This window comes from Prinia subflava, chromosome 3, assembly GCF_021018805.1.
Source record: "Prinia subflava isolate CZ2003 ecotype Zambia chromosome 3, Cam_Psub_1.2, whole genome shotgun sequence".
NCBI classification, from domain to species: Eukaryota; Metazoa; Chordata; class Aves; order Passeriformes; family Cisticolidae; genus Prinia; species Prinia subflava.
In genome coordinates this window covers 75390171-75412960 of record NC_086249.1, presented here as the reverse complement: position 1 = coordinate 75412960, position 22790 = coordinate 75390171, and the positions used below count along the sequence as shown (strand labels likewise).

Below are 22790 nucleotides of genomic sequence, written 5' to 3'. Positions count from 1 at the left end.
TCTACTGTACATTTTCCTCTTATTACAACTAAGCTATGAGTTGTACCTGCCATGATTTTGACTAGATGGCAAAAAAGACAATGATGTTTAAAGTGGTAAATAATTGAGTCATCAGAAGAGGTAGCTGGGCATCTTTAGAGAGTTATTACATTTTACACTGATGGGCCCCTTCTGCGGCTTCTGATTTTTTCAGTTATCCTGAAATTGCAATATTAAATAAATGTGATGAAAAGTATTCCTGGTTGGTTTAGTTTATGTTCAGTAATGAGCTTTAAATGCAATTATCTCTGAATTTTTTTAGCATTTCCCTAAGATTCTTTTCTCGGTTTATTTTTATCCCTAACTGAAAATTTCTGCTTTAAAAACATTTTCATTCCAGAGAGACAATAATATGCTTACCTACTAATATGTTGATAAAGCCTAATCCTTAGCTGGGTGGAAGTAATTAGTTTAGGGTAGGTAGCACCTATTTTTCTCTCTTCATTGAGCTGTATAGTGTCTAATATATGCATGTAACTTTGCAAGTAGAGTTCCCATGTCTTTTTACATGTCACGACAATCTCAGCCCTTACTCAAAAACATGTGTTTCACCAGCAATCTCAATAACAGAAATTAAACACTAACTTTCTGTTAAGACAGAAGAAGTTACATAAGAGCAAACAGCAATCCATCTATGAATGCGACTTCACATAATACTGTCATTTCACTGAAATTCAGAATCAGATGCCTTCTTTTTCGGGTGAAGTGATCTGCCAAATCTAAATTGGATTGCAGTTTTTGCAGAAGTGCAGACTTCTTGCTAGTCTTCACCATAGTTGTTTCTACGTCTTTTTGCTCTATTAATTATCTTTTGTTGTGAAGAGATAAAATTATTTCAGTGTATGGGGTGTGTGTACTATTCCTGTGAAAGACATACATAGCTGAGATAGAAGGAAGTAGCATCAATTACTCTTGTTAGATTGAGAGGAGCATTTATGAGAACTGAGTATATTTTGTCCCATCCCCACAAAAATAGTTCAGTGGAAATCCTCCCTCAGAGTTCAATTGGCTTTGAATTCAGCCATAAGCACTAAAAATAACAAGCTTTTTCAAGAGCACAGAAACTAGTGAAGCTTTATGTCCTATGCCCCCAGCACTGTATCTTTGCAATAATCCCAGCTCCACATTTGATATCCCTTGTTCTCATCTCCCATTGCAACACCTACATTTTACCTTTACTGTTCTTTTCTCCCAAGATCTTTCATAATGACCCTGCAAGTCTCCTCCATATCTCTTAATTGTCAGAGAAGAGGGGGGCTGCTCTTGCTGGGGCTCTTCCTGAGCTACATGCATACTGAGTGGCCCAGTCAGTGAGCCAGAGGGAATAGATGGCTGCTAACCTCACATTTTTACTTAATGAGGCACTAATTTAGATTGCTCTCCCCTTGTCTAGTCACAGCTTCTCATGAAACTTGTAGGAATGAAATGAAGTTTGATCTCTGCTTCTTTGTCAGATGCAGTGGAAAATGAAAATGGGTTCCTACGTTGATGCCGTGTAGCAGGCAGACAGCATGATGCATGTCTCTTTCTTATGAAAACGAAAAGATAAAATAGATGAGAAAGCTGAAAATAGCATTCTAGGTGTACTGGATTTCCATGCTTTATACTCGGATTTTATCAAAGCATTAGTTGTGGTTACTGCCTTTAAAGAAAGTCTCAAGTTCTGTCTCCCGTTTGCATTTGTTAGGCTGAAACTTGTGAATATTCACTTTTAAATGGCATCCCTTCAATTACAACTGACAAAAAAAGTCTACAGTCTTTTTTCTGGAATGGTCCAGCCTGAAAACATGTCAATGTTTCTGTAATCACTTTGCATCTGCTGGGTTAACTGTCTTTCTTGTCTGCCTCAGTTGCTCACTAGAGGTTGTGGTCACAGCGTAGAAAACAGAATTAATTTGGTCTTTTGACCGTGGAGATGAAAAATACACAAGATTTGTGGCTATGCCTCCCCCTGCAGCGAGGAGAGATCCTTGGTGGCCCTCGGCTCTGCAGTGTGGAGCTTGCTGAGGGTTGCAGCAGTGCCAACTGCATGTTTTGGCCATAAGAAACCTCCTCAAGCAGGCATTTTCATGGGCCCCAGTGTTTCAGGGAATCACACCTGTGCTCCCTCGACCCCACCTTACTCCCATGTCCTGAGAGGCCTTGCCATCGTTTCCTTTTTCAGCAGAAGCATACAAACTGTAAAGGGAACGAGCACAGGGCTGGGGGTCCCTGGGTCTGTGGGGGGATACATGGCTGAGAGCAGCTTGTTCTGAGCTAGGTCTGGCATCACTAAAACTTCCAGATGCATTACAGGGGTGTCAGGGAGGTCTAACTGTGGAAAACTTATGCAGGTAAAACCAGGCTGAGGTCCCTTAGTCTTTCTTTGTGTGCATCCTATTCCTTTAGGTAAGGCAAACACATATGTTACAAGCATTCTGCAAGGAAGGCTGTTCAGAGAGATACTCCAAGTTCCTCTATTTATTTACTCATTTATTTCCCTGGAGACTGGTAATAAATAAACATAGATTCTTTTTTATTGATTGATTTTTTTTTCCTCTGGATGACTGTCTCCCTTCAAGCTGAGGTTGCTGAGTGTAAGCTGTTCCTGCCTGCTGGCAGGGTGCATGAGGCAGGGTGCAGCTCCTGGTGGGGCGGTGTGCCCTGTCAGCTGGAGCGTTTGCTGGTGATCTCAGCAGAGGCTGAATCATGAATAAGCGCCTGGTGTGAGCTGTCTTAAGAGATGCTCATTGCTTGCTGCAGGTGAAGCATGCTTATGGATAATCTCCCATGTCTATTCTTTAAGTAAGCAAAGGCATTAATAAGCAGGGGATTCTCCTAAGCATCTTTGAATGAAAATCAAACAGATTTAAAAATGCGAGTTGTTAGTTGTGCTGTGAGCAGCTTCTTAGGTCTGAGCCATGGATAAAATGATGAAATAAAAAACAGTTTGGAATAAAAACAAATCTGGCCCAAAAGATATGGAATGAGGCCCACTACACATTGCTGTTATTTGCATACTACAAGGGAGAACTAATTTATGCAAAAGAGAGAGGAGGAGTGAAGAACTGTGTTTTCTGTACAGCAGTATGTTTTTCAGATACCCCAGTGATACCCCAGCAGGATTTTTGAATGTAGTGGGAGTTTGTTATCCTCAAATAAGGTCCCAGTTCATCCTTTGTTCTGGCAAGAAATTACAGAAACTTTGAAAATTAGAAGCTGTTTGGCATTTAATGTTTCAACAGCACCTTCAGGCGTACTTGAAGGTACATCCCCAGGCAAACCTGTGCTTCTCGTGCAGCTCCCCTGCTAGTCATGTAATTCCCAAGGAATGGAGAGCTAACCTGGGGAAAGCCAGTAACAGTTTTTTGCCAGTGCTGTGAGCTGACTTGCTCCCTGCCATGGATGGAGCCATGCCAGCACTGGGGAGGTGATGGGGGAAGGGGTAGTGCAGGGGACAGGGATATACCTGTGCGTTATGGACAAAGATCAGAGGGCTCAGGTGTCCCCTAAACCTGGACCTTAGGGTTTTACCTCCATGGCATGAGTCCTTCATTGTGTCCTCCTCCAGGGAAAGCTATTTATGAGTTTATAGTAATGATGAAATAAATGGCTGCAGCTCCCTGTGCTATTCAGGAGCAGCAGGAGCCGACAGAGCCTTGGAGGCTCCATCACAAAGTTCCCTTGAAACTGGCCTGGCTTTTGACATGTTTCCTTTTGTTTGCATGAAACAGCTTTTCACAAACGCCAACACCGTCAGTAAAAGAGGAGGCCAATGATAACATCACTATATTCACCAGGATCTTGGACGGTCTGCTGGACGGCTACGACAACAGACTGCGCCCAGGACTGGGAGGTAGGGTGACACCGTGGCTTGGGACCGTTGTCTGCGTGGTGCCCTCTCAAGTGGGGACCTGCTCTTGGCCGTGGCAAGGGACTTGTGTTTGATTAACTAAACTGAGCCCAGAAAGCAGATTTGTCTCCTAGCAAATAGGGCACAAGAAAAAAATTACGTGAAAGTCGTGTTCTTTCAGTCGCTCAGGTCATCTGAGGTTGGCTTAGGAGAGCATCTGTGATACATTTTTTTCTGTAATTGAATACAGTTTGTGTTTTTCTTTCTGGTACTTCCTAAGGTGAGCAAGAGATTATGCTAGCAGGTTGCTGCGAGATTCCCTTAGTGGTCAGCCTATATAAAATTATGTTGGTAATGCATATCTCTTTAAGAACAGATCCCCAAACCATCCATATTTAGACAAGTACAGCAAATGTGTATTGATATGTCTTTTTGATAACCTCTACAGCAGCTATTTTAAAACCCTAGCATGTGAATAGTGGTTGCCATCCTAACCTTGTTGAGCCCTCCTTCAGCTCTCTTTCCCCCAGATTTCTCTCATTTTCTACCCATGTGTAAACCATCTGTTATGTTTCTTCCTGGCCCTTTTTTAATCTGGCTACCCCCACCCCTTCCTCTTGTGAGACCAACACATTGCTTTCATCCCTTTCTCTCCTTCTCCTCTCACTTTACACAGAGATGCTTGAAAATAGGGCTCGATGCTTTTTATCTTATATAACGAACTTCTGAAATTTCTGCCCTTAAATTAAATTAGACCTGGATTTGAAAAGATGCCAGAAGGACTTAGAGACTTAAGGGTAGAAATAATTTGACCTAACTTTGGACATCTCTGATAGCTGTCTGAAATCAGGCAGGTCACCCAAACCAGCAGAGGGGAGTAGGTCCTTCCAAGATGCACTTCATCTCATCCTGTGGTAGGTGTTGTGTAAGTGCTGGCAATGTGCACTGACAGCCCAGAAAGCCAATCGCATCCTGGGATGCATCAAAAGAAGAGTAGCCAGCAACTTGAGGGAGGAGATTCTTCCCTTCTGCTTTTGTGAGTACGGTGTCCAACTCTGGAATCCCAGCATAAAAACGACATGAACCTGTTGGAGAAAGTTCAGAGGAGGCTACCAAGATGATGAGCATGCTGGAGTACCTCTCCTGTGAAGACAGGATGAGAGAGTTGGGGCTCCTCAGCCTGGAGAAGAGAAAGCTCTGGGGAGACCTTATAGAACCCTTCCATTGCCAGTGGTGCTTAGAGGAAAGATGGGGCAGGACCCTTTATCAGGGAGTGCAGTGATAGGATGAGGGGTAATGGTTTTGAACTGGAATAGGGTAGATTTAGATTAGGTATTAGGAAGAAAATCTTTACCTTGAGGGTGGCAAGGCACTGGAACAGGTTTCCCAGAGAAGCTGTGGATACCCCACCCCTGGAAGTGATCAAGGCCAGGCTGTATGGGGCTTTGAGCAACCTGATCTAGTCAAGGGTGTCCCTCCCATGGCAGGGGGTTGAAACTAGATGATCTTTAAAGTCTCTTCCAACCCAAACCATTCTATGTTTCTATGATCAAAGCTTGTCAGAGAAAATGCACCCTTGAAGGGCTAGTTTCTTTCTGATTGTAAGAGCAATGACCTGGACTCCCAAAGGTCAACAACTGCATGTGATCCAGGATGAAATGCCTCTTCAAGATGCTCCTAATTTCAGTCTTTTGGGGATTTTTGAGTGATTCAGGAATTAATAGGAAAAAAGCGTTGCCAGTAGGTATTTGCATTTTAAAGCAATTACTAATGCGGAACCCATGTTTATTACAGAGAGAATAACTCAGGTGAAAACAGACATCTATGTTACCAGTTTTGGTCCTGTGTCAGACACAGAAATGGTAAGTTAGCATGTGGCTGTCAACTCGGTCGTATTTACTTTGCTAAAGTCATTTTTGGAACCATCATTTCTATTCAGATCCTGCAATACCTCGAGTGTTTCTTTGTGCCAGGAATACACCATTGACGTTTTCTTCCGACAAAGCTGGAAAGATGAAAGGCTGCGATTCAAAGGACCTATGCAACGCCTCCCTCTTAACAACCTGCTCGCCAGCAAGATTTGGACCCCAGACACCTTTTTCCACAATGGCAAGAAGTCTATTGCTCACAACATGACAACCCCAAACAAACTTCTGCGCCTGGAAGATGATGGCACTCTGCTGTATACCATGAGGTAATAGCCAGCATTGATTTGTTCTGATGCTGATTCTCAGATAACTACAATTAATTGTTTGTGGAGAGCATCACTTTCTCCACTCCTAGTAGAAACAGGGAGCCAGTCTTTCACACATATTTGTGTGAATATCAAGAAAATGGAAAATATAATTGTAGCCTTCAAGTACAAGTTAATTTGTAGCTTCTGAATACTGCTAGTGCTTAACTATTTCTTTTGATTAAATGGAAAGCATATTCTCAACAGATTTGATGATTCAGTTCAGCTTTTTTATGATTATCTGTTCTGTCTTACTGTTTGTATTTGCAGCTGTAGTGCAGACTGCAGGAGAACAGTATCCAAGACCAAAAACTGAGACTTTGTTCTGGGGCAGTGCATCTTGAACCCTTGGAGCTTTTGTTATATTTTTTTTTATTAATTTAACTAATATTGCTAAAAGGCAAATGATCATAGGGATAAATGACATAAGCTAGCAGCATTGTGAAGCTGCTTTAGCAAGTACAATCCTGCAAACAAAGCTGGGACGTTATATTACAGAGAAGCAAATGAGTGTCTCGGATCTTCGATGTTAAACTCCTCTTCTGATTTGAGTATACTGCCAACAATCATCATTGTGTAACGTAGATAGAAGATATAATATTAATGATTTGAGGTGTCTGAAATTCTTTTCGGGACAAATCCAACATCAGTGTATAGCAATTAGTTCATTAAAGGTAATTAGCCTGTAGTAATTAAGACTACTGTCTTCAACAGGGTTTTCTCCAAGACCATAGTTGTATTGGCAACTTGAAAAAGAGATAAAAGGAAAAACCTACTGAGCAACAAAGGGTTATTCTAAACTTGCCATAAACATGCCCAGAGTGGTGCCTGAGACCCAGCAAAGTGCTCAGGACCCTGAGATGACAGGGTTTTCAGCAGGCACACCCCAGCCATGTGTGGGGAGGCGAGTGCTGTGTCCTGCTGTGGGACTGTGCAGTCCTGCACACTGGGAGGGCGAGTCCCAACCTCGCTCATTGGCCTAGTGGTTAAGACTTGTTGAGATTATGCTTCTGTACACAGGCACCTGGAGCTTCCCAGGTTTTATTTCAGGTGTTTGAGACATGTTTGATTTTTTTGAGCCTAGTCTTAAATCCCTTCTTGGAAGGAAAAGGAGATACAGGCTATCCTTACGTATGTCCTTATAGCTTTAGACTGTCCCAGTTGTTACATTAGCACTAAAAAGACCTGGACATGATGGAAGTCATGTTTAAAACAAGGAAAAACCATCCTAATTTTCTCTTCTACTATGTATGTTGCTGTTCTTACTAGCCCCAAATTAGTGATCACTGCAATAATAAACCAAAAAAATGTGAGGATGCATGGACACACTCAAAAGTCCAAATCGCTATCAGAGAAGTATCACAAAAAAAGTTAGTAATGCCAGCCTTAAAACCAGTCTCCACTGCTGCGTGGACCACATAAGTATCACTCCAAAGACTGCAGCAGTGGCAGTTGCCAATTATTTGTGTAAATTACTTGTGTAAAAAACATTGCGTTGTGAGGCAGATTGCACAATTTCCATGCAAGCACTGGTTTTTGCAGTGTTTAACAAATGCAGTGAAGCCCTGATTCCTGAGGTGAGGAGCCAAGCCACCCCAGCTAGCAGAGTCAGACCTAGGCGAGCTCACCACTGAATCTGAGTTACTCTGTCAAGGTGTTTGTCTGGTGAAAAAGGCACAGTATTGTCAGGTGCCACGGGTACCCTACTGAGGAAAAGCTCAGCATATGCAGCTGGAGAAAAATATGAACATGACACAGACTTTCGCATCATCCCAGTCAGCTCCTTTTCCCTGATTTTTTGGGATTGATCATTGATTGATAGACTACAGAAAAAACAGAATACTTTTTTAACCTAAAAAAAACGCAACATGACTTTATTTTTGGTAAAATATTGTCTCTGGAAGTTAAAATTTCTACTAACCAGAGTATATGTGATAAGAAATAGAGTGCAAAGCTTTTAAATCAGCTTGCTTTCCACTATTAAAAGTAATAACTTTAAATTGTCTATGCCCTCCTTCTTAAACATGAGTCAGGAGCCTGCTTTTGTAAAATGTTTGGAGCTATGCTCCTTTAGAAGCAGAGCCATTCTGTGCCTCAGGGTGGCTTGAGGATCCCATCCCAACCTGTTTAGAGGTGACTGTGACAAGCAGCCAGCCCCTTCAGCTTCCTTGAGTGTCCTGACAAAGGTAATAGCTAGCAGAGTTACCTAGGATGGCTTTCCTTGAGAAGACAGACAGCACTGGGCTTTTCTGGGGGAGCTGCTTGTCTCAGCGGTAGTGTGTTATGAAGTACTGAGTTTTCAGCTGAGGCTTGAGCCCCAGTTCCTGTAGCTCCCATCAGGCTTACTCAGTTCTCAGGATCTGGGGATGTGTAGACAACCCTCTGTTAGCTCTGCATTCTCCTCGTTTCCAAGGAGGAATTGCGAGCTTCCCAGACTGTACGTAGGAGTATTCTGTGTGGGGAGGATTGGACCCTCTGTCATTGACAGAGATGCCTGAATTGCTTTTGCAACCTTGCATCTGGCTGCCTGAATGAAGGGGAGGAAAGCAGCCAAGCCAATGCTGACCTTCCATCCTATTTCACTTCCAAATATACCAGGTATGAGCAGCTGAGCAAACTTCAAGCTTTAGAACGGGTCAGGACTTACGTTTCCATGACACACTTGTTTACTTACAAAGAAAATGTACACCTCGCATATTGCATGTGGTTGGCTGGGTCAGAAGTTGATGGGATGTGTGTTGCTAGGGAAATCTGATAAATGGGCTTCTGTATATGTGTGGTATTAGAGCCCTTCTGTGTGAGTATAGGAACACAACATGTCCTCTAGACAGCTTTCACAGACAGCAGTGTTCTCTGGGGGGAATGACTTAATAATTCTGATCGTCTTTCACTTGGGAGGACTTATTAGTTTTATTTCACTGATGTGATTTACAAATGAAGCGCTCCTGAATGGAACGCTGCAAATTCTGCTTTTGCCCCTAGAGGGGAGTATTGTCTGCAGCTCCACTTGGAATTTTTTTTTTTTTTTTAAGTAAGAACACTGGTATGAAAAGCACTAGAAAACATACTTCATAATTCACTAATGTATATAGAAAATAGATTTGTGGATGGAGGTAAAAATTATATTCTTTCCTTTTAAAAATTAAAATATATTTCATTACTTTTATCTGAGAAATAAATACTGTAAAAAGTAGAGAGTTTGTTTATTCTGAAAAATTGGAACAGTGATTTAAGCAACACTTTCAGGCTAAGAAGAGAAACATCATGTTTCAGTGAGCTGCTTTTTTTTTCTTTTTTGCTCAGTGGGAATTGGCTGTAAAGACAGAAGCTTTGATAAACTTTGCTGTAGAATGCCAGAAAAAAAATGCTGTGAAGAAGCCAAAAATTGTATGAAGTAGAGCATGCTCACTAGAGCTAAAATTTTGGAACATAAATTAACTTTTCGCCAGCAGCTTTTACACAGTTTTTAATGGTTTTCCATCAGCTTGTAGATAGTGAAAAATCTTTCATGTGCCATCACAAGGACACTCCTTAAAGCCTCATTCTCACTGTCAATTGGAAAGGACCCCACATCCCTTTTTTTACCACTGGGGCTTCCATGCATCTGATATAACTTGAGATTTTAAATAGGATGTAGTATATCTGAGGATATACTAATATATCTGAGGAGTGCACAAACAGATTCTTCCTGTGTTATGATGGTGACTGAAGGTTGCCAGAGAACCTGGGAGAGTTTACAATAAAATCTGTACCCATAATTTGCATATGAATAATTTAGCAGCTGGAGAATGCTGACGTTTTTCAGCATGGTGTTTAAAAAACTCCAAAAAATTTAGTACAGCCCTGAGATACTGTTGTCTTTACTGCTCCAGAAAGATTTTTACAATTCAGCGATGTGTGTCCACTTGATGGCAGCATAACAACGCTGCTTGCTCTGCTGTGCTGCATATGCAGGCTTACCTAGGCTGAAAATACTGATTCTTACATTAGCACTTCACGTTAAAATTGTACGTGCAAGTGAACACATGTCCTGTGTGGATGTTAGCACAAGTTCTGCTCTTCCGTGAAGGACTTGGACTAGCAACCTAACCATTCTATGCTCTAGAGCTGTTGATCATAAAACCAGTTGACCATAAGATATGGTGCTGCTTTCAAGACTTATAATGGGAAAGCCAGGGTTTGTTTGTTTGTTTGTTTGTTTTAAGGGAAGATTATTCTATGAACAATGTGGGGGTTATCAAGGTCTGACTTTGCCAGAATAGATTTGCTAGTGTGCCCATGAGTGACAGGTGACCAGCAAATGTGTGATTTAAAATGAATCCTCAGTTTTCCATCAGCCAGATGTCTAGATGGGAACGTTTCTATTCAATCTGAATGTGCTTTTTCTTATTCCTTATTTATATCTACAGGAAGGCATCTGTCAATGCTTTTTAGGTATTGCATAAATATTACAAAACTATTTAGAAGCTGTGAAGACATACAAATACACATTTCCTTTCCTTGTGTTAGACTTCATTTTCTTTTGTATTCAAGCTTCACACTGCCTGAAGCTGGAAGAAAAAAAAAAAGTAATTTCTTTACATTGGGCTGAGTGATGAAAAACTGGCATGGTGGCAAGAACTCTCTGCTGTTTTTCATCAATTCAGATTTTGACAGAGTGAGAGAAAATAGGGATATGTGAAGTGAAGGGCCCTTCCCTGAGGATAACACCAAGTCTCCTGGTTCCCATCGCTCTGTTCCATTTCCTAAAAGTTGTCCTTCAAGGAACCAAGATTTGTAGTTTCAAAAAATCCAGGGCTGGAGTTACTCATGGGGAGAGAAAGACATCAGAGGAGACTGTGGTGTAATACATTCAAAACAGGCAATTATGACCTGTCCAAATATAGTCCCTATGTAGATAGTGTGACAATAGCCTATTCTGCTGGTAATAAAAGTGGGCAGAGCCCTGCAGAGATCTCCATCACAGAGATGGGAACTCACACAGCAAGGGCAGAATTGATTAAAAGACAAAACACAAACCAGAACCAGCATGTCATTGGATGAGGGGGATGCTTGCTTGGACTTTGAGGAGCTACAAAAGGTACAACTTTAGTTCCAGGTCTGTGCTGAGCTTCGAGGCAGACCCAACTTCCCTTTGGGGCTAGCTGGTACAATTTCTGCCAGATTCCTTTGTATTCCACCTGCTTTATAGGCATGACACAGCAGGGCTGGCATGCATGGATGGGGTGACTGAACAGAATCTGGAAGGAAGCAGTGCCCTGACAGGTGCCCAAACACCCAGGAAAAGCACAGATGGTTTGGTGACTCTGTCTCTGCCCAATCTTCTGAATCTGGGAGCTTTGAAGGTACCTGGTAGATGCTGAAGAATTGTTATGGCTCTGCTGTCTTTTTTTATTATTAGGGGAGGATAACATTACAGTGGACTCCCTGGTCATTTCACTTAGACTGAAATTAATATCTTATTCTGCCTAATAAGAAATACCATCCTCTGAAGTACATTATATTTGTGCTAAGACCTCCTACTGCCAGTGAGTAATCTAAAATGCACCGTGGTATAATGCACCAGGCAGGGTGGGTGGGATTCACCCAATTATGTTCATCTGTAACGTCGGTGACTACAGGTGAGCCTCTTGGCTCAGATTTGCTCCCACTGCAGGAGAGAGAACATCTTACAGAGTTAGAAGCCTACATTATTTCAGATGTTTGCTTTAGTAGTGAAGTTAAAAGAGGCTTATTTCTCTCCACTCACACTTTAGGTGTTCTTGTGTTTTTTTCATAGTGGCAGACAAAGGAGTACAGCGTAACTGATATCTTTGTTTAGTCACATGAGCGACTAAGTGACTCAACTTAGTTATTTCCTTTGGTATTTCCCACCTCCATACTCGTGTAGCCTGGAAATGGGTGGTGTGCCAGCAAACTAACGCTACGGGATGTTCTGGCCAGCAGCTGGTCCTGTAGCTGTTTTGTGGAGGACTCACACAGTCTCCTCTCCGTGCCACATAACGTCCAAGGTTGTACAAGTGTAACACATCTGAACACACATAAATTGAGCTCAGTCCTCCACTTTTGTCTAGGTGCATGGAGGAGGGAATAGAGTGCACCTTATGAGGAACTCAGGAAACAACTGTCTCTAGGAGATTCAGCCCTTCCTTCTCTGAGGTTGAACTGTAACAAACAGGTGGTTGTGTTGTAGCAGATGGTAGCACTGGTGGTGGTATAAATAGCAAACAGATGGTGAATTGAGGCCTGTTTAATGGCTATTTATGGTGTTAAACAGCTGAGGAATCATAGGGCTCTTTTCCTGGAGCAGTGAAAACCCACAGTCTGACCCTTTACCTGGCCCTTCATGTCTGTATGATCAGAAGCATGTAGCATTTCAGAATGGCAAAAAGCTGCAGATAATAACATCCTGCTTGGATGGCTAAACAACCTTCTTCATGTATCAATAAGGTGCGTACACACAGAGATGTGCATGTTTCCCTGTGAAAGATCCTCTCATCCCAGTCACTACTTCCCTTTTTTTGCAGAGGTGTGCGGAGCATTAATGTTACACAAAAGCCAGGAGATTATGATGAGGAGTGACATTGGAGATGGACCTGAGATGGATAAGAGGGGTGGTCTGTAGACTACCTCACTCTAGTCTTAGATTTACTTTCTGTTCTGTGTTCACTTTATTTGGTGTATTCCAAAGAAATCAGTGTTATAAGTAGGAAGCAGTGTTGAACTGCCTCCATATCCCACATGGACATGCAGATCAAGGCCCTGAATCTGTATTTTGGCCTTTTATTCAAGAAAGTGATGGAAATTCATGAGCAGAGCAGTGTTTGAGTTACTAAGATTAATCACTTCTCTCCTCCTGCGCCAGGCTGCTGACAGTCACCCAGCCAGGGGCAGGTTTCAGGGTGGCTCTTAGAGCCATTGTGTTTCCATGGGTGAGCATCTGTCCACATTCTATCCCTTCTGTGTGGTGTTCTGTAACCCACAACCACCAACAGGGTTTGTTAGGACTCTATTGCAAGTGCTTCAGAACCAGGAAAGGTCTTCACATCTATTTATGTGTGTGTCTCTGTATGTATATATATGCTTGTATATACATATATTTATATGTATATATATATCTCCAATATATATGCATATACTGGGACATATTACGTTTACTTCAGGAACACAGGGAGATACCAGTTCCCTGGACACTTATTGTGCTGGGGCCTGAAACAAGTCTTGCTTTAAAGCCTTTTGAAAGAAATAGAAGTTTGGTTGTTGAAGTGTTCCCAAGACATCACAGTGGGAGAACGGCTGAATGGTTGTGTCATCAGTCAAGGTCAAATGAATAATTTCACAAAGCTAACCATGTGTTCACAGTTTGAAAAAGCAACCCAAACCATTAACTCCATTATTCTCCTGGCCCCATGTGTGTCAGAGGGCATACCAGAGATACCACAAGGGCTCAAATCATTCTGCTGAGGTCCTGCTGGAGCAGGTACCCTGGGAAGCTTCTCCTGGAGTTGTCTTCTGAAAAGGGTCTGACTCAACCCTGAAGTCTCCCTTCTCAGGGAGCCAACAAGCCCACTGGAGTAGGATATAGCCTGGCTGAAGGCTGGATCCACTTAACTCTTTTTTTGGGATGTTGGGAACATAGCTTGTGGTAGATTTAAGGTGAATTTCAAGCAAATATTTTGCCTTTTATTAACAAAAATGGCTGGTGTCATGCTGAGAAGAGCACTTGGGTTTACCTGAGCCCCATAGCAGGTACTGGTTGCCAGCACAGGTGGGGTCAAAGCACAGCATTTAAAGGCTCCCTTTAAGTAGGGATAAGGGTAGTGCACAGAAATAAATAACTAAGAAGATGGAGCTGGTTTGGGCATTAGTGCAAATAGACAGAAAAACTTAGTATCTCTTTGGCTACAGTATCTTGTGCCAACAAAAGTGTCCCCTTCATCTGTAACTCTTATTATTCAACATTTATCTTAAATTAGGTTCTCCCAAAGGCCACTGGTGACTCTGCCTTTCTGCTCCCCTCTCATTCTAGAGCTGTCTGTTTTAATTTGTTTTCATATTAAAGTTAGTAGCTGATAAGCAAAAGCAAGTTTTGCAGCTGTCTGTGGCAGATAATACATTGGAAAGTATTTCTGCACTTACAGGGTAGGAGAAGAATGCTCAGTCCCAGCTCTCTTTACCCAAGTAGCAACAGATGCTCCTTGCATTGAGGAGGGAACAGCTGGGGGGTCCCTGCAGTGACCTAAAACAGGGTCTTGCAGGACACGGTGCCTCGTGTCTCAGGGACTGCTACTGAGGGTTTCTTACCTCACCTTGAAGCACACTTACTCCAAATGCCTGCCTCTCTAATATCTGAATTTATTTCCTCGCTGCATCCTTGATTTTAACACCTCCTTATTTTCCTTCTTGCTAAAAAGGAGCAGTCTCTTGGAAGCACTGTCATGCTTAATTCCCCAGTGGAAATGGTTGAAGGTGACTTTTCTGAAATGAAGTCTTGCTGCTTGAATTGTGCTTTTCTTAGATATTTGCTTATGTGTCTTGAAACAGAACATCAGTAATCACTTTCTATTCTTAAAGTAAAGGCTATACATAATGAAGCTTTGATAAAGCTTTCATGTACAATTATGGGTGATAGATTAAATAATATGTAGACCTGACTTTTTTTTTCAGATAGTTAAGGTACACAATAGCATTTTGTTGGTTGATTAACACTTGGATAGCAGTGTATTTGGAGCATTATGAAAGCAAAATTTTGTCATTAATAAATCGGCAACTAAAATCAAGGTTATATTTTTTGGGTGAATAGTGGCCCTGTTCAAGTCAGGGAGAATTTTACCGTTATCTTCAGTAAAATCAGAGTTTCATTCTCCTATTGCAAAGGACCTTTAGCAGCTGCTTATAATCTTGTCATAGACCCTGTTTGAGTGAAACTAATCCCACAGGGCTTTTATTATGACAGAATGATGGTGGAGGAGGGAAGATTTTAAATGCTTCTGATGGAAAGAACTGCCTTTAGAGCAATGTGTGTGCTGTGACACAAGAATCCTGGTTTGGTGACTCTCTGGTTCAGATAAGTGTGCTGCACTGGGCACAGGAAGATCATTCTGGAGTCACCATATTAAAAGAATTAGGCAAAAACTATTTCATGAATGCATGCCCAGTCCTTCTTTCTCTTCCTTAAATAAATCCAAACTGGGAGTCATTTTGTTGTAATCACAGGATATGCTGTGTTGAAACAGACCCACAAGGAGCATCAAGTGCAATTTCCCCTGCATGAAGCCATTCCCAAGAATCACACCACGTGTCCAAATGCTTTTTGAGCTCTGTCAGGCTTGGTGCTGTGACTGCTTTCTTGGGGAGCCTGTTCTAGTGTTCAGCCACATTCTGTGTGAAGAACCTTTTTCTAATATCCAGCCTAAAACTCCACTGACACCACTTCAGGCCATTCCCTTGGGTCCTATGTCACTGGTCATCACAGAGAAGAGATCAATTCCCCTCAATGCCCTTCACCATCTCCATAGCCCTCCTTTGGATGCTCTCTAATAATTTAATATGTTTCTTATAGTGTGGTACCCAAACTGCACACAATATTCAAGGTGAGCCCACCCCAGCTCAGAGCAGGGCAGGACAATCCCCTCCCTTGCCCAGCTGGTGATGCTGTGTCTGATGCACCCCAGGACAGGGTTGGCCCTCCTGGCTGCCAGGGCACTGCTGGCTCATGTTCAAGTTGATCAGGACCCCCATATCCCTTTCCATGGTGCTGCTTTCCAGCATCTCATTTCCCAGTCTGCCCCATCCCAGGTGCAGGATCCCCGGCTCTTTCCTTCGTTGAACTTCATACTGATGGTGATTGCCCAGTGCTCTGATTTGTTAAAGTCTCTCTGCAGGGCCTTCCTGCCTTCAAGGGAGACAACAGCTCCTTCCAGTTTTGTATTTTCTGCAAACCTGCTCAGTGTCCCTTCCAGTCCTGCATCCAAGCCCTTTATGAAGATGTGTAAGAGCACAAGACCTATCATAGAGCCCTGCAGAGCCCCACTAGTGACAGGTCACCAGTCTCATGTCATCCCATTCACTGCAACCCTTTGTATGCAACCCATGAGCCAGTTGCTCACCCCTCACATGATATATTTATCCAGCTGTGTGCTGGATATTTTGTCCAGAGGAATACTGTGACAGACAGTAGCAGAAGCTTTATGGAAATCCAAAAAAATGACATCAACTGACTTCCCTTGATCAGCTAGATGGGTTACCTTGTCACTGAAGAAAATCAGGTTTGATAAGCATGAAGCCATGCTGGCTGTGACCAAGGACTGCATAATAATCTGCTAAATAAACTAGAATATACAAAGGGTCCCTAAGCTTTATGACAATGTTAAAAGCCAAAGTGTGCAAATATATGTGCAGGTGATATTTGAGGGAGTAGACCCAGATATCAATTTTTTGAGACTCCTAAGGATGTGATCTGAATATATAGTTTGTACTCTGCATCTCAGAGCAAATCTGTACGCAACAACCTATGCTTCCAGCCCCCAGAGTGTAGATGTCTGCTGTGCTGCTTTTATTTCTCTATGCAGTAGAAAATCCAGTCTCTTAGAACCAGGAGTCAGTTGAGTGACTTTGTTTTTCAGGTCCTCCCACAGTTATGAACACGGGCTCCTGTTGGGCACTGAGCACCTACAGAAATTCAGGGTGGTGACATTTGTGCTGTGAACCAGAACCCACAGTCAAGTTTCCTTACGAGTTTTCTGTCAAGTTTTTTGTCACATTGGCCATTACAAGACACTTCAAAAGCCTCGGGTAATGCACACTTTCGTAGGAGGTTTCTAGGAGAGTGTTCACTGAGCACCTAAAAATCACCTAAGAGGCTCAACTACATAGTTCTTAATAGCATATAACAAATAGGCAGAGGTAGTTAATTTGTTCAAGATGGCCAGACTAGGAGTGGTCCTAGGATGGGGGTGTGGGAAAGGAATGAAGCATGCAGATATCATTGATAGAGAGCAAAGGAACTTTTTAATCCAAAGAATTCATGCTAGTGAAAGGAAAGGCTGACCCACAAGCACATTAACAGCTGCTAAACTTTGTTTTCCCTACCCCCAGGCTAGACCCAGAAGACTGCAGCAGGCAGCACCCTTTTAAGGGCTATTCTGCTTTTGGATGGATGAGAAATTCAGAGGGGACAGAGGAGTAGCCCTGGCACCACAAGAGTCTTTGTGGCTTCTGAGTCAGGTAGTGGCAGCCAGATGCCCTCCAGCCTTATCTGCCACCCTTTTATTTAAGACAGGCAAAAATAATTTCTGGAGGGACTTAATTAAATTCCACTAGGTCACAGTCTCTGTGCAAGTCATCTTCACTTCTCTTCCACATTTATAGTTGATGAATATCTACAACCTTCCTCATTACACACAAGGGTTATTTCCAGAGGTGCAGGCAGCAGGATACAATTCATAGGACAGCAAGATGAAACAGAGGGTCTTATGCATAATTCTGCACTGAATAGTCCTTCACTTCCTGATTCTACACCTCTTGTCTTTGTAAGATGGATATAGGCATCCCCTCCTTTGATGTTTGCAGATGACAAGTGTGTATATAAAAATGTTGTCCAGCTGCAGCTCTGAAATGACATGCCTAAGCTGTTGGTAGGCAAAGAGACAGGAGATGGACTGCAGCAAAACACGCCAGCTTTCTTATGGGCTCTTGGAGCAAGGTTTCTGAATTTATCAGGAAGGCTAAATTTGCAGTGCTTAACACAGAAAGTAAAATGATGCATTGGCAGCCTTGCTTTCAAGTTCCCATTAGAGTGATTTTTGTGGAAAGATGTAAGTTCTGGGCACGATGCTACTCGAACCAGCTTATTAAATTCATCCACACACCACTCTTGGTAACGTTGCTGGGTTTGGTGCCCAAGGGCAGTCTCCACTGCAGACATCTACATATCTGAGTGATCTTAAAATATCTTTTACAAAAATAAACCTGAGGAAAAGTTTTGCTTAAGTGCAGGTAACTCAGGCCTCAGTAATTTCTTTTCTATGTTGTACCCTCCTGTCTGTTCTTACCAAATTGTAAATATCTCTGTTCTGAACTGGATTTCTTTTTCTTTGGCTTTCTATGGCATATTATCTTTACATTTCCTATTACTGCGTGCATTTTGCCTTTTTCTCTTCCTGTTTCCCAGCTCATCGTTAGAATATGATCTCTAGCCAATGATACTGTACAATGATACAGTAGAGCTCTGTGTCACCCCAGCAGCAGGCAGTCTGGAGAGCCTTGGATGTCTCTGGGCTGTTGCTTCTGAGGTGGAATAACAGCATAAAATGAGAAAGCCATAAAGACATTCATAATGTGAAATTAGATTTTCATCCTCACTATCCTAAGCAAACTATCTGTATTACGTAAATATTAAAATGGCATAAACAAAACAGATTCTCCTCATGCTAGAAACAAGTTTTGACTCTCCTGAGATATTTGATATATTTGATGCATCTGATGTCAATATAACTGATATTGCACTGCTCAGAAATTAACCTCAGACTATTCTTACTCTTCAGCTTGATCTGTCAATCATGCAGAACATCCATGGGAAACATCTATATCTGCCTAAGGGTTTTTTCTTCCCTACCCCAGTCTAGGTGAAATATTTCCACATATGGTAGGGGATAGAATTACTTCACTAGGCAGTACACTGGGGAAGATGACCCTGTTGTTTTTGCCTAACGAGATACCCAGTGTTTTGAGCTGAAATAGACTCCATTGCCATGTGGTTTCCACAGAAGTTAACTATAGTGCTATATAAAGTGATGCTTATATAATATCCTTGATTATATGTAACTTTATATATAGCTATGATTAGTTATATTATATACTTTTATTTATAAATATCTATTTAATGGATTTAAATAGTTACATCTACATATAAAGCCAGTGATTCTTTATGTCTGTAACAGTGCTATTTGACCCAGGAGTCAAATTTCTAATCAGAGAGCAGATAAGTACAAGGTATATGGCAGAGACTCTATAACAGGAGTTCTTCACATACTAATAAGAAAGAAGGTTCTTATTGGGACAGCTTACATAAATAAAATCATTTCACATGTCTCAGGGTTACTAGATAATGCCTGGGGCATGCACACAGTGTGGCCAGCCTGGCTTATCTCACATTCAGTTTAACAGGGGCTTGCTGTGATTTCAGCAGGAGCAAGGAGCCTTCAGGAAAAGCATGCTTGTGTCAGCATTCATTTAGTGCAGTGAGGGGCCTGAAAAAAAATGCAGGGAAAATAAATGATGTGTTTTCTTTTTACTCCCCCACAGATTGACCATCTCTGCTGAATGTCCCATGCAGCTTGAAGATTTCCCCATGGATGCACATGCTTGCCCATTAAAATTTGGAAGCTGTAAGTTCTCTTCTGTAGTAAGAACTAGAAAAATACCATTTTCTGGCTTCTCATGTTCAGACATGTCTTGTACAGATCTTTCACCCTCCCCCCACCACCCTCCCTTTTAACATCATTCTTTAGCATCCCCATTCTGCCCCCCTTGCTGCTACCCTGCTTTTCCATGGCTATGCTTTATCGGGGCCTGCTGCATTTCAATTCATGCCCGCATACTCCAAGATAAACGGTGAGTTGATGGGTGATACGTCTATATGTCCACATCAAGTGTAACAGCCACTGTTAGATGAATTTTTAGATGCAGACAGCTAAATTGATAACTTGTTTTTCCATTTGGAGTAAAACAGAGCTTTCACTGGACTGATCAGACTGATGTGCAATTTTGATGGTATTTACATGAATCAGACTGCAGTGCAATATCTGCATCGCATATATTAAAAGAGATCTAGAATATTAAAAGAGGAAATATCTTTCCATTTGGCTTTAATAAATCCAGTCTTGTATCCTGTTACATGATGTTTAATACACATGTATTTGTATATATGCACACATTATTCTAAACTGTATGCTGAACGATGATTTTTCCTCAATTCCAAGCCTCTAATCCACCACACTGCTGCCTTGCCAGAAGCTTACTTTAAAAATAACCCCAGGGAATCAGATGGATATATTTAAAAACAAAGCTCTTAATTAAAGTACAAATGAGGCTAGTGCAGTAGACTTTTTTTTTTTTTTTTTTTTTTTTTGGTAATCAAATCACAGCTTCCAGGTGCAATCATTGTCTCTGAAGACTTTTGATAATTACCAGACAAGGCATTTTGCTAGCCCCTGAAGCCACCTAACTTTAGCATTTTGCAGTGTTTTTCAGCCGTATCAATTTAGAGCCACTAATCCTAGCAAGATTAAGCTTTGCCTTTATTGTCTGTATCTGCCCTGATTTAATACTGACTATACATTGTCTTCTAGTGATCATACTAAGAAGTAAAAACACTGTTTACAGTAACTATGCCACATTACCAAACTTAAGATGAACTGATTTTCTTTTACCTCTTCTAATCCAGATACATTCTGTTTCGTGCAAATAGCCACCAGTGTTTTACAAGGTCACTGCAGGTTCAAGTCTGTGCATTGCCTTCAGCAGCATTAGTTTACAGCAAAGCCAATATAAATCTGAAGGTCCAGACACCTTTACATTCCACTTAAAAAAAAGTGTATGCAAATCACCCATTTAATTCTGAACATGAAAATGAGACAACATCTCACAGGAAACTAATTGTTTATATATAGGGTCAAACAAAAGCCACTGGGAAGAATTAATAAGGAAAAGAAAAAAAAGTTATCCTTCGTGGTATTACATACCATTTACTCTATCAATAGATGAAGTGACATCTGTTGATTTCTAGTCTAGACTACAGAACTGGAATGTTGTATAGTTCTATGAAATCTTGCAAAATATGCAATACTAAAACATACATATTTAAACAAAGAGCCTGATGCAGCAAAGATCTGAAGCTCAACCTTAAAGTTAAATGGATATTTCAATATATTAGTAGATTAGATGCAGTAAGGTACAGGTTCTAACTCTCCACATGGTAAGACCAAAAAAAAAAGCATCCTAATCGAACATGTAAGTATATGAGATAACATTACAAGATAAGCTACAAATGCTTAGAAGGAGTGCCCAGTAATCTGTCTGAATGTAATTATATGTCCTGCTAGTGCCAAATGTGTTACATGTTAATCACCTCTTAGCACACAGGTAATTTTAATCTGTGTCAAAACCAGCACTAAGGATTTCTATTCTAGGCCTGTGAGGGTGAATAGCATTTTAGTTTATGCTCCTTGCCATGCTCAGAATAAAATCCTAGAATATGTTTATAAGGTATTACAAGTCACCTTTAAGTTCTTTCACAGTGTATAGACATGGAACCATGGAACCATTTGGTCTGTGCTAGCCACACCACTGGCCTCTGCAAAAACGAAATATATAGGAACAGGCAACAGACGGTGTTTCAACCTTGGGAATATCTGTATTACTGATCTGACAGCTTCCTAGTAATTTATTGGGATTTAATATGCATGTTTTTGTACGAGTAACAGCCAGTAAGTCAGAGTTTATTGAACTAGTCCAGGTGTATTTTAGGAGAGGACAATATTTATTCCCTATTTACAGTGGTATGTGTTTGCATTGAGTCACCTCCAGGCTTGCAGCAAGACAAAGCCTACAGGGGAATATGATACATAAGCACATACCCTTTCTGCTTTAGCTTTCCTCATGTCTTTCCCTAAAGGTTTTCTTTTTTAATGGTCTTCTTTCCAAAAAGGTTTTTGAAAAGCCTCAAGGAATAGCATCAAAGTAAATGTTAAACACATTATCAATGGAGCTGGGAGGGAGGAGAAAAGACTGGTGCTAACCAGTCTGAGGATGAAGAGAGCAGGGCAGCGAAATGAAAGAGCTGGAGCACGGCAGATCAGCAGCAGAAAGGATGCTGAGAAGTGATCAGTGTTGCAGCAGAGGCAGGAGCAGGTTATTAATTTTCTGACTGCATGAGCGTTCACTATGTTTGCTATAATTCAGCAGGTGAAAGGCAAAAAGTGCCTGATGAATCCTTCATTATGAAGGAGAAGGAAAATTAATCTTTCTCACATAAATAAAGGTTTAATTCTTATGTCCTATTTGACTGATTTTTGCTGCATTAGAATTGTGGGAGATTTTACGGGCCGAGGAAACGTGATACCTAGAAACAGAATATTTTGTAGAAATAATTAAAAGCCCGGTCAAATCCACAAAGTGTGATACAAAGTTACCTGTGCATGCTGCCAGCCTAGACACCTGCTGGGCAGTTCGAATGCCCACTACAGAAGTGGTATTTTTTTAACACTTTGTGGCATGTCATGGAAAAGACAAAACATCAGGGACAGCTCCTAATGAAATGAGAGCAGGCTTTAGTTGTCCTTCTCCTAAGTACAGCTCCCCACTGCTCCAGGATGGCAATATCAGGTGGCTGTGCTCCAGGGTTCCATGCATGCAGCTGCTTTTCCTGTGGGATTGCATCTCTGCTGGGGGTCAGGACACCCCTAGAAATTATCCTGCAGAAGTCTCATTTAGAGGGAACTGGGGATGACGCGTGAGCACAGGCTTGGGGGATGTCTGCAGCAGGCTCTCCTCCCCTTGAATCCAGATTGCTTGATAGGGATTGCTGTGACAGTCTTTTCATTACCTCATGGTACCATGAGAGGGGTGCTGCTTTCTTTTGTGGCCAAATTTAAAATAACTTTCCATTGCAATTCAGTACTGACC

General features: G+C 41.6%; 2 protein-coding genes across 3 annotated transcripts in view; one reads left to right on the top strand and one right to left on the bottom strand.

Annotated features, from left to right (window-relative positions):
- Positions 1-22790, top strand: part of GABRA5 (gamma-aminobutyric acid type A receptor subunit alpha5) — a 53831-nt gene that overhangs the window by 5773 nt on the left and 25268 nt on the right. For both annotated transcript variants that reach the window (XM_063392525.1, XM_063392523.1), the window contains exons 4-7: positions 3753-3874; positions 5666-5733; positions 5845-6065; positions 19410-19492. In XM_063392525.1, coding sequence (XP_063248595.1) covers positions 3753-3874; positions 5666-5733; positions 5845-6065; positions 19410-19492 — 494 coding nt within the window. The remainder of the gene's footprint in view (positions 1-3752; positions 3875-5665; positions 5734-5844; positions 6066-19409; positions 19493-22790) is intronic.
- GABRB3 (gamma-aminobutyric acid type A receptor subunit beta3) overlaps positions 1-22790 on the bottom strand; it is a 192960-nt gene that overhangs the window by 150505 nt on the left and 19665 nt on the right. The gene's annotated exons all lie outside the window — the stretch shown is intronic.